The 12,805-nt window shown below is 34.3% G+C and overlaps 1 protein-coding gene across 2 annotated transcripts in view; it reads left to right on the top strand.

Annotated features, from left to right (window-relative positions):
• Positions 1 to 3,711, top strand: part of LOC113045423 (BMP/retinoic acid-inducible neural-specific protein 3-like) — a 41,723-nt gene extending 38,012 nt beyond the window's left edge. Inside the window, exons 3-5 of one of the 2 annotated variants that reach the window (XM_026205808.1) lie at positions 367 to 557; positions 2,240 to 2,421; positions 3,166 to 3,711. In XM_026205808.1, the coding sequence (XP_026061593.1) occupies positions 367 to 557; positions 2,240 to 2,421; positions 3,166 to 3,234 (442 nt within the window). In that variant the 3' untranslated portion in view covers positions 3,235 to 3,711. Of the gene's footprint in view, positions 1 to 366; positions 558 to 2,239; positions 2,681 to 3,165 lie in introns of those variants that run through there. The other variant, XM_026205807.1, reaches the window with a different exon arrangement.
• Positions 3,712 to 12,805: the final 9,094 nt, after the last annotated feature.

Raw genomic sequence — 12,805 nt, 5'->3', positions numbered from 1 at the left:
GACTGTTATTGGTTTTATGAAATGCCTATACGGTAGATACAGAAAGTGTTCTAAATGATATATGTGTAGGAATGATTACAGTTACAAAAGCTGTCAAAAGTTGCATCATGTAAGCTGTATTGTGTTTATGGACCCGAATCGTGTTCGCCCGCATTACAATGAGATGCATCAATATTTAGCACCATGCAATATTTATGCACGCTTAGCCTTATTTTCTGCTGATATCAACATTTTATTTTGCTCTCGTACCTTGCACACACATATAGTTGTGTGGTTTTCTGTTCTACCAATGGTCGATGACATAAAATGGGTTCTGAAATTTGCTATGTGCATTAAAGCACTTACTGTGTTTGTTTTGTCTCGCAGGGAGTTTAGTCACTGGAAAGTGAACAGCTTGGTGACAGAGAAGAGAGACTTCTTTAAAGCCCCACTGCCTTTGGCGCCCGAGTTTTTACGGAACCTCAGGCTCCTGGGGAGAAGGCCGAGCCTTCAGCAGATCCATGAAAATCTGATCAAGAAATATGGCACTCATTTCTTGGTATCAGCCACATTGGGAGGTAAGCCAATATTTCATGAGATCTATGCTAAACGTAAATTAAAACAAAAAAAGTTTTAACAAGAGATTTTGGTAACATATTCCATTAAACATCATTAGAGGTCAAAATGCATGTAAATGTAAAAGAGAGTTTATGAGATAAAGAGGTTATGAGTTTATATCATGCTTTTTTGCCTTTTCTGGTTCATTTTTGTCTTAAGTCACAGGCGTATATTTTTAGCAATAGCCAAAAATACTCTACAATTATAGATTTTCAAAGATCACGTTCCATGAAGATATTTTGTAAAACCTTGTAAAAACTTAATTTTGGATTAAAAATATGCATTTCGAAGAACTTAATTTGGACAACTTAAAAGTAGATTTTCTCAGTATTAGAATTTTATTATTATTATGTTTATGTATTTTTTAAATAATGTTCTATTTTAAAAAAAAAACATACATCAATGGTATTTGATGTACAAATTTACACTAATCCATGTACTTTCTTAATATTAGCTCATAAAAGCTACAGGCATAGGAAAAAGATTAACAAAATTTTGTTTAAAATGTTTCATCAACTGCCCATTTACAATGCATTTATATATAAGGAATGCTGTACTAACAAATTTTAAGCACAGTAATATGCAATCCAGTGTATTAGAATTCTTATGAAAAAGTCACATCTTTAAAGAATCGTAAAGCATAATATATTGCATATTGTGTCTTAAATAACCTTTTAATGCATTATACTCTTTAAATGTATTTATGTATAATGGCAGCAATATATAATAACATACTGAGGTATACTAAAAGTCATGACAATACATTAAGAATTCATTGCATTAAAGGCTTTAGAATTTCCATTCATTTTATACAAATAAATGAATATAAAATAAACAAATACAAATTATAAAAAATAAATTAAATTAAATGTAATTAAATTTAATATTAAATAAATAATAAGACACTTACTAAGTCTTACATTCTTGGCATAAGTTTAGCCACTATCAGACAGTATTTTTCACTTCTCCCTCTGGCACCCACATAATAAGTAGGGCAGCACGTCCCAGAGGTGGATTCAGACCTTTCAATGTGTCTCCAGCAAAATGCTGCACGTTACCGACACTAATTATGATGTCATTTATTGGTGGATGTATGAAGTGAAGCTGCAGAACTTCAGAGACAGGGGAGATGAATGAAATGGTAAAGCTACAATGAACGCTGGTAATTAATGACTCAAAGCAAAGGAAACGGAGGGACCATGCTGTTGCTTGCATACTAATCAGACTGAAATAAATAACACCACTCAAGTTCTGCACATAAAGGTACAGGAGACGCTCCTCAACCCAGACAACAATGTTTATCTGAATTTCAGCCTTAGACTCAGATCAAAAATAGCATTAACTATATATATATACTTAAAAAAAAAATCTAAAATTGATCTTCAGAAGAAATCTGTGGTTTTAACAACCTCCCTTTGGGATAAACGCTCTTTCGTGTGTGCCCTTTTCCTTCCTTCAAAATCGTTATTGCTTGTCTGCCTTAACTTCTGTGATTCATTTTTAACAAATACTTGAAAAACTTGAAAGACATATGTTAGTACGCTTTGACAGTGCAACCAGAACTCACTGTCATTTTGATGAACATTGTCTTCGGACATATATTTCATCTCATGGTTGGGTTTCTGCATGTATCTTTCCTAAGGAGAGGAATCACTCACGATCTTCTTGGACAAACAGAAGCTGAGCAAAAAGTCAGAGGGCAATGGAAACAGCTCCGTGGTCTCCCTAGAAATCTTGCACCAGTTGGCGGCGTCGTACTTCACAGACAGAGAGAGCACCCTGCGAAGACTCCACCACCTGCAGATCGCTACATCTGCCATCAAGGTAACAAACGACACGACTTCTTTCTGTTTGAGCCAACCTAAACTCACTGGGAAAAAAAAGTGTCCGTGGCCACATTTCTGCAAAATGGTATTGTGCTGTTCCTTGCTAAAATTTTCAGTTGGAGAGCACATTTAGTATTTTCCAAAGCAGATGAATGTGAATCTGGCAACATGAATTGTATCATTTTGGTTGCTGTATGTATTACGGCAGTTTGGAAATAAAAAGTCCTGTGAGACGAGCAAGCAGATTAATGCTTTATCGCTCTTGAAAATAACGTACCCTCTATACTAAACCTAACTGATAATGCTAACAAAAATATTTGAGAGATAAAAACAGATTTGAGCTATTTAGATGCCAATTTAGCTTTCTTCAACGAGTATTTGAACTGTTTTATGAAGTGTTGCAACTCTGAGAGACCTGAGCACTCCACATTGCAAGTGCAATGATGTACCATGTGAGCTAATGAGCAAGTTTACTACATCCGAAAAGCTATACATGGAGGTAGTCATGTGCTGCAAATATATAGTGTGTGTGTGTGTATAATCTGGCCCTGTAATTATGTGTATGTAAAAAAAAAAAAGGTAACAATTTTCTCAAAGCCTTTATGTATAATGCATTATAAAAGTAGTTTTATTTAGCTGTTAAATTCAAATCTGTGTATTCTAAAACTTGTCCTCTGATGTTTCTCTATGCATGCTGATTACCGCTTATCAATTTGATTTGTACAAACTTCTACTGTTCTAGGTGTTTGAGATGTATGTTTGTTGCCATGGTAAATCTTCAGCAATTAAGGCCGCGATGCCTTTTCCGTGATGTGTCAAGTGGCTCTCGGTCTTACTCACAGCTGCTGAGTGGGTGTAGAAGTGCTGGTGACTGCAACATCTAGATTCCTTTAGAGGGAGCTCTGCATGAAATTATGCTGCTGAACTGACACAAATATCATTGACTTTCAATCAAGATATGCACCTACATGCATTCAATTACAGTTTTATATAGGAGATATTTTTGTTGGGGTAGGAGATGTTTTTGCAAATTCCCTTAAAGCATATTTCTCACTTGCTAAAATATTCTAATACATTTTGTATTTATGTACCACCTTTTTTAATACCTAAGACTGCATTACAGGGTAAGCAAGAAAAAAGTGATGACAAAATGATCTTTTGTTAATTTGTCTATAAGTTTTTGCTTAGTATTTATAAACTACTAATTACATCAACGCATTTTTACCGCAATCGATCCAGAGCACACTCACCAACGTTGCAAAAGCTGATCATGCAATTTTCCTGATGCACTATACTGTGATTGTCTTTTGTCAGTCGCACTAATGCTGGCTAGTCAAAATGAAAGATGCCATTTTCAAAGCTCTGTCAAAGCCAATCTTTCTACACAATGCATTTATTCATATAACAAAGAGTTTGAACCTCAAAAAACAAAATGAAAGCAAGATGGCACAGGAACAGGAGCGGTGGCTCTTTTGGAAGAAAATGACTTTGTCTTTGGACTGCAGTGTGCTTTTCATTAGCCTCAGCTTTCATTTTACAGCATCGGCTGAAAAGTTTCATTGAACACATACAATTTCATTTCAATATGACCATGGACATAGAGAGTCATCTGCATTTTTATGCAGCAAATATGCTCTTGATGTGAAGCTCTTTGAATTGAGATTACAAAATACAACACACTTTTCAAATTAGCATAGATGTACCATTTTGTAAACATATTATAATATATCCTGGAGAAAAGTGTCCATGGTAACGATAAAGGGCATTTTGTTACAGACAGACCTCATCAAATCATATCGATGGAATTGTTTTGATGTACACCTCTAAAGTACTTTCAGAGAGCCCTCTAGCATCGCTTTAGGGAGCAGTCTGTCCTGCCAGGTGTGTTTGTCAGGGGAGAGCTAATGAGACATTAAGGGGCTATAGAGCCCACCTTTGACTGCTTTCTTCCTGCACCCTGTGTGCAAATCAGCCTGATGAATTGGGCACCACAGCAGAAGTGGGTTATAACGGGCTCATCAATAATGCCATAAAGGATGATCAATTACACCCTCCACTCAGAAACGAAGAGCTAAAGCACACCAGGAAGCAGCTTCTGGGGGACATCACTTTGCCTTTGTGTAATCAGATACCACTTAAGGCCAAAAATAGCCTGAGATCCCAAGACAGGTTTAGCAGTGATCAGATTTTGCAAGAACAAACAGTCTTGAGATTAGCTGGTCTTCATGGATCAACAAGATTCTGTCGGCTCAACGGTAACATTTACACTGCTTTGGAGTTTCAATATCACCATTTCATAAAGTTAACCGCTCAGTCCAGATCTATAACAAGACATGAAGGACTCACACCCCTTTCTGTAATATAACCATTTGTCATAATGACATACTATTAACAGTCACCTCTGTGTAGGACACAGAGTTACCGCCAAAGCTACGGCCAAGTACATGAGATGCATACAATTGTAAAGACCATGTTAAAAGACTACGTACATGTCATTAAAGGTGACACTTCTTTAAACATGTAAGGATGTTTACTTGCCCAAAGGGTACTTGAGTGAAAATCAGACACTATACCTTTACACAGAATTAATGCAAAATGTACAAAAGGTATTTGTATTATTTTTTTTATTTTTATTTTTTATTTTTGGATGCCATGCGGAAGAGGCTATTTTTTGTTGTATTTTTTGTATTTTGTGGGTTCTTTAAAACTTTCTAATAATAATAATAATAATAACTAGATAAAAAAGTTCGTCAAGACAAACTTTAAGTTGGCTTGAGAAAGCCTGACCAGAAAGTCTGAAAAGTTTGAAAAGTTTGAAAAGTTTAAGAAGTTTAAAAAGTTTTAAGTTTGACGGTTTTCAGTCTGAGATAGATAGATAGATAGAGTTTGAAGATAGATAGATAGATAGATAGATAGATAGAGTTTGAATATAGATAGATAGATAGATAAAGTTTGAAGATAGATAGGTAGATAGATAGAGTTTGAAGATAGTGTTTGAAGATAGATAGATAGATAGATAGATAGATAGATAGATAGATAGATAGATAGATAGATTAGTTTTAATATAGATGGATAGAGAGATAAACATCTAACATTACCATGTTGCTAGCATGATTTTAGCATGATTAGCATGCGACTAGCGACTAGCATGTTGCTAGCATGATTTTAGCATGATTAGCATGCGACTAGCGACTAGCATGTTGCTAGCATGATTTTAGCATGATTAGCATGCGACTAACATGTTGCTAGCATGATTTTAGCATGATTAGCATGCGACTAGCATGTTGCTAGCATGATTTTAGCATGATTAGCATGTTGCTAGCATGATTTTAGCATGATTAGCATGTTGCTAGCATGTTGCTAGCATGATTTTAGCATGATTTTAGCATGATTAGCATGTTGCTAGCATGATTTTAGCATGATTAGCATGCGACTAGCATGTTGCTAGCATGATTTTAGCATGATTAGCATGCGACTAACATGTTGCTAGCATGATTTTAGCATGATTAGCATGTTGCTAGCATGATTTTAGCATGATTAGCATGCGACTAGCATGTTGCTAGCATGATTTTAGCATGATTAGCATGTTGCTAGCATGATTTTAGCATGATTAGCATGCGACTAGCATGTTGCTAGCATGATTTTAGCATGATTAGCATGCGACTAGCATGTTGCTAGCATGATTTTAGCATGATTAGCATGATTAGCATGTTGCTAGCATGATTCTAGCATGATTAGCATGCGACTAGCATGTTGCTAGCATGATTTTAGCATGATTAGCATGTTGCTAGCATTTCTCTAGCATGACTAGCATGCGACTAGCATGTTGCTAGCATGATTTTAGCATGATTAGCATGTTGCTGGCATGATTTTAGCATGATTAGCATGCGACTAGCATGTTGCTAGCATGATTTTAGCATGATTAGCATGTTGCTAGCATGATTTTAGCATGATTAGCATGCGACTAGCATGTTGCTAGCATGATTTTAGCATGATTAGCATGTTGCTAGCATGTCTCTAGCATGACTAGCATGCGACTAGCATGTTGCTAGCATGATTTTAGCATGATTACCATGTTGCTAGCATGATTTTAGCATGATTAGCATGCGACTAGCATGTTGCTAGCATGATTTTAGCATGATTAGCATGTTGCTAGCATGATTTTAGCATGATTAGCATGTTGTTAGGATAGATAGATAGATAGATAGATAGATAGATAGATAGAAACAGTCAGAAGATAGATAGATAGATAGATAGATAGATAGATAGATAGATAGATAGATAGATAGATAGATAGATAGATAGATAGAGTTTGAAGATAGATAGAAAGATATATAGATAGATAGATGAGTTTGATTATAGATAGATAGATAGATGAGTTTGATTATAGATAGATAGATAGATAGATAGATAGATAGATAGATAGATAGATAGATAGATAGATAGATAGATGAGTTTGATTATAGATAGATAGATAGATGAGTTTGATTATAGATAGATAGATAGATAGATAGATGAGTTTGATTATAGATAGATAGATAGATAGATAGATGAGTTTGATTATAGATAGATAGATAGATGAGTTTGATTATAGATAGATAGATAGATAGATGAGTTTGATTATAGATAGATAGATAGATAGATGAGTTTGATTATAGATAGATAGATGAGTTTGATTATAGATAGATGAGTTTGATTATAGATAGATAGATAGATTAGTTTTAATATAGATAGATGAGTTTGATAGATAGATAGATAGATAGATGAGTTTGATAGATAGATAGATAGATAGATAGATAGATAGATAGATAGATAGATAGATAGATAGATAGATTAGTTTTAATATAGATAAATGAGTTTGATAGATAGATAGATAGATAGATAGATAGATAGATAGATAGATAGATAGATTAGTTTTAATATAGATAGATAGATGAGTTTGAATTTAGATAGATAGATAGATGAGTTTGATTATAGATAGATAGATAGATAGATAGAGTTTGAATATAGATAGATGAGTTTGAATGAGTTTGAATGGGTTAGTAATAGTACATAGGTTAGTCTGATTGAGTCTAATGGGCTTCAGTGTGTTTAGATTTGAAATTTTGACAGTTGGAGTTCACGGAATGTTCAGTTGAGCAGAGGCTTTTCAATGCAAGTCTATGGGATTTTTATGATTTTTAATCTTCAGTTTTATGAAAAGTATAAGTCCGATCAGTTAGAAAAGATATAGCACACCCGGCGAGATTAGTCTGAAGAGCTGGTCCGAGTTTGGAGTCTGTAGAGTTAAAGCTCTAGGAGGAGTTAGAGTTGATAATTTAGTCTAAGAAGAATAATAATAACTAGATAAAAAGTTCGTCAAGACAAACTTTAAGTTGGCTTGAGAAAGCCTGACCAGAAAGTCTGAAAAGTTTGAAAAGTTTGAAAAGTTTGAAAAGTTTTAAGTTTGACGGTTTTCAGTCTGAGATAGATAGATAGATAGAGTTTGAAGATAGATAGATAGATAGATAGAGTTTGAATATAGATAGATAGATAGATAAAGTTTGAAGATAGATAGGTAGATAGATAGAGTTTGAAGATAGTGTTTGAACATAGATAGATAGATAGATAGATAGATAGATAGATAGATAGATAGATTAGTTTTAATATAGATGGATAGAGAGATAAACATCTAACATTACCATGTTGCTAGCATGATTTTAGCATGATTAGCATGCGACTAGTGACTAGCATGTTGCTAGCATGATTTTAGCATGATTAGCATGCGACTAGCGACTAGCATGTTGCTAGCATGATTTTAGCATGATTAGCATGCGACTAACATGTTGCTAGCATGATTTTAGCATGATTAGCATGCGACTAGCATGTTGCTAGAATGATTTTAGCATGATTAGCATGTTGCTAGCATGATTTTAGCATGATTAGCATGTTGCTAGCATGTTGCTAGCATGATTTTAGCACGATTAACATGTTGCTAGCATGATTTTAGCATGATTAGCATGCGACTAGCATGTTGCTAGCATGATTTTAGCATGATTAGCATGCGACTGACATGTTGCTAGCATTATTTTAGCATGATTAGCATGTTGCTAGCATGATTTTAGCATGATTAGCATGCGACTAGCATGTTGCTAGCATGATTTTAGCATGATTAGCATGTTGCTAGCATGATTTTAGCATGATTAGCATGTTGCTAGCATGATTTTATCATGATTAGCATGCGACTAGCATGTTGCTAGCATGATTTTAGCATGATTAGCATGTTGCTAGCATGATTTTAGCATGATTAGCATGCGACTAGCATGTTGCTAGCATGATTTTAGCATGATTAGCATGTTGCTAGCATGATTTTAGCATGATTAGCATGTTGCTAGCATGATTTTAGCATGATTAGCATGCGACTAGCATGTTGCTAGCATGATTTTAGCATGATTAGCACGTTGCTAGCATGATTTTAGCATGATTAGCATGCGACTAGCATATTGCTAGCATGATTTTAGCATGATTAGCATGTTGCTAGCATGATTTTAGCATGATTAGCATGTTGCTAGCATGATTTTAGCATGATTAGCATGCGACTAGCATGTTGCTAGCATGATTTTAGCATGATTAGCATGTTGCTAGCATGATTTTAGCATGATTAGCAGGCGACTAGCATGTTGTTAGCATGATTTTAGCATGATTAGCATGTTGTTAGCATGATTTTAGCATGATTTTAGCATGATTAGCATGCGACTAGCATGATTTTAGCATGATTAACATGTTGCTAGCATGATTTTAGCATGATTAGCATGTTGCTAGCATGATTTTAGCATGATTAGCATGCGACTAGCATGTTGCTAGCATGATTTTTAGCATGACTAGCATGTTGTTAGGATAGATAGATAGATAGATAGATAGATAGATAGATAGATAGATAGATAGATAGATAGATAGATAGATAGATGAGTTTGAATATAGATAGATAGATAGATGAGTTTGAATATAGATAGATAGATAGATGAGTTTGAATATAGATAGATAGATAGATAGATAGATAGATAGATAGATGAGTTTGATGATAGATAGATAGATAGATAGATAGATAGATAGATAGATTAGTTTTAATATAGATAGATAAGTTTGATAGATAGATAGATAGATAGATAGATAGATAGATAGATAGATTAGTTTTAATATAGATAGATAGATGAGTTTGAATATAGATAGATAGATAGATAGATAGATAGATAGATAGATAGATAGATAGATAGATAGATAGATAGATGAGTTTGATTATAGATAGATGAGTTTGATTATAGATAGATAGATAGATTAGTTTTAATATAGATAGATGAGTTTGATAGATAGATAGATAGATAGATAGATAGATAGATAGATAGATAGATAGATAGATAGATAGATAGATAGATAGATAGAGTTTGAATATAGATAGATAGATGAGTTTGAATGAGTTTGAATGGGTTAGTAATAGTACATAGGTTAGTCTGATTGAGTCTAATGGGCTTCAGTGTGTTTAGATTTGAATTTTTGACAGTTGGAGTTCACGGAATGTTCAGATGAGCAGAGGCTTTTCAATGCAAGTCTATGGGATTTTTATGATTTTTAATCTTCAGTTTTATGAAAAGTATAAGTCCGATCAGTTAGAAAAGATATAGCACACCCGGCGACATCAGTCTGAAGAGCTGGGCTGAGTTTGGAGTCTGTAGAGTTAAAGCTCTAGGAGGAGTTAGAGTTGATAATTTTGTCTCAGAAGAATAATAATAACTAGATAAAAAAGTTCGTCAAGACAAACTTTAAGTTGGCTTGAGAAAGCCTGGCCAGTTTAAAGAGTTTAAAATTAAATTTTAAGTTAAGTTAAAAAGTTTGATAATTGCTATGCAGTTGCTAGGGTACCCGGAGTGGTTGCTAAGGTGTTGCTATGCGGTTGCTAGGGTACCCGGAGTGGTTGCTAGGGTGTTGCTATGCGGTTGCTAGGGTACCTGGGATGGTTGCTAGGGTGTTGCTATGCGGTTGCTAGGGTACCCTGAGTGGTTGCTAAGGTGTTGCTATGCGGTTGCTAGGGTATTTGGGATGGTTGCTAGGGTGTTGCTATGCGGTTGCTAGGGTACCCTGAGTGGTTGCTAAGGTGTTGCTATGCGGTTGCTAGGGTATCTGGGATGGTTGTTAGGGTGTTGCTATGCGGTTGCTAGGGTACCCTGAGTTGTTGCTAAGGTGTTGCTATGCGGTTGCTAGGGTATCTGGGATGGTTGCTAAGGTGTTGCTATGCGGTTGCTAGGGTATCTGGGATGGTTGCTAGGGTGTTGCTATGCGGTTGCTAGGGTACCCTGAGTGGTTGCTAAGGTGTTGCTATGCGGTTGCTAGGGTATCTGGGATGGTTGCTAGGGTGTTGTTATGCGGTTGCTAGGGTACCCTGAGTGGTTGCTAAGGTGTTGCTATGTGGTTGCTAGGATACCCTGGGTGGTTTCTAGGTTGGTTTGGGTAGTTGCTAGAGTGTTGCTATGAAGATAGATAGATAGATAGATAGATAGATAGATAGATAGATAGATAGATAGATAGATAGATAGATAGATAGATAGATAGATAGATAGATAGATAGATTAGAAACAGTCAGATTATAGATAGATAGATAGATAGATTAGAAACAGACAGATTATAGATAGATAGATAGATAGATAGATAGATAGATAGATAGATAGATAGATAGATAGATTAGAAACAGACAGATTATAGATAGATAGATAGTTTAGAAACAGACAGATGATAGATAGATAGATAGATAGATAGATAGATAGATAGATAGATAGATAGATAGATAGATAGATAGATAGATAGATAGATAGATAGATAGATTAGAAACAGTCAGATTATAGATAGATAGATAGATAGATAGATAGATAGATAGATAGATAGATAGATAGATAGATAGATAGATAGATAGATAGATTAGAAACAGACATATTATAGATAGATAGATAGATAGATAGATAGATAGATAGATAGATAGAATAGATAGATAGATAGATAGATAGATAGATTAGAAACAGACAGATTATAGATAGATAGATAGATATATTAGAAACAGACAGATTATAGATAGATAGATAGATAGATAGATAGATAGATAGATAGATAGATAGATAGATAGATAGATAGATTAGAAACAGACAGATTATAGATAGATAGATAGATAGATAGATAGATAGATAGATAGATAGATAGATAGATAGATAGATAGATTAGAAACAGACAGATTATAGATAGATAGATAGATAGATTAGAAACAGACAGATTACAGATGATAGATAGATAGATAGATAGATAGATAGATGATAGATAGATAGATAGATGATAGATAGATAGATAGATAGATAGATAGATAGATAAATATATATGATATGATAGATGAGTTTGAATGAGTTTGAATGGGTTAGTAATAGTACATACAATATGTACATAGTACATAGACTATGAGTTTAATGGGCTTCAGTGTGTTTAGATTTGAATTTTTGACAGTTGGAGTTTGACGGAATGTTCAGTTGAGCAGAGGCTTTTCAATGAAAGTCTATGGGAGTTTTTATGATTTTAATCTTCAGTTTTATGAAAAGTATAAGTCCGATCAGTCCTAAAAAGATATAGCAACTAACTTCAGATCAGTTTGAAGATCTGGGCTGAGTTTGGAGTCTGTAGAGTTAAAGCTCTAGGAGGAGTAGCAGTTGAAAATTTTAGTCTCAGAAGAATAATAATAATAATAATAATAAGTTTAAATAGAATATCAGTAAGTTGGCTCTCTCAAGCCAACTTAATAACTAGATAAAAAAGTTCGTCAAGACAAACTTTAAGTTGGCTTGAGAAAGCCTGACCAGAAAGTCTGAAAAAGTTTGAAAAGTTTGAAAAGTTTGAAAAGATTGAAAAGTTTAAGTTTAAAAAGTTTGATGGTTTTCAGTCTGAGATAGATAGATAGATAGACAGATAGACAGATAGATAGATAGATAGATAGATAGACAGTCAGAAGATAGATAGATAGTTAGATAGATATATAGATAGATAGATAGTTTGAAAATGTGAAAAGTTTAAAAAGTGTAAAAAGATTTAAGTTTAAGAAGTATAAAAATGACAGTGATTAACATATTGTTAGCATTACAAGCAAGTGACTATCATGTGACAAGCATGTACTTAGCATGATTAGCAAGGTATCTAGCATGTCGATAGCATAATTAGCAAGTGACTAGCCATGTCGTTAGCATGATTAGCAAGTTACTAGCATGTCGCTAGCATGATTAGCAAGTTACTAGCATGTCGCTAGCATGATGTTAACATGATTAGCATGTTTCTAGCATGCGACTAGCATGTTGCTAACATGATTTTAACATGATTAGCAT

The sequence above is a fragment of the Carassius auratus genome, chromosome 27 (genome assembly GCF_003368295.1).
Source record: "Carassius auratus strain Wakin chromosome 27, ASM336829v1, whole genome shotgun sequence".
NCBI lineage: Eukaryota > Metazoa > Chordata > Actinopteri > Cypriniformes > Cyprinidae > Carassius > Carassius auratus.
The sequence above is the reverse complement of the archived record's forward strand: the minus strand, read 5'-3'. Positions and strand labels throughout refer to the sequence as shown.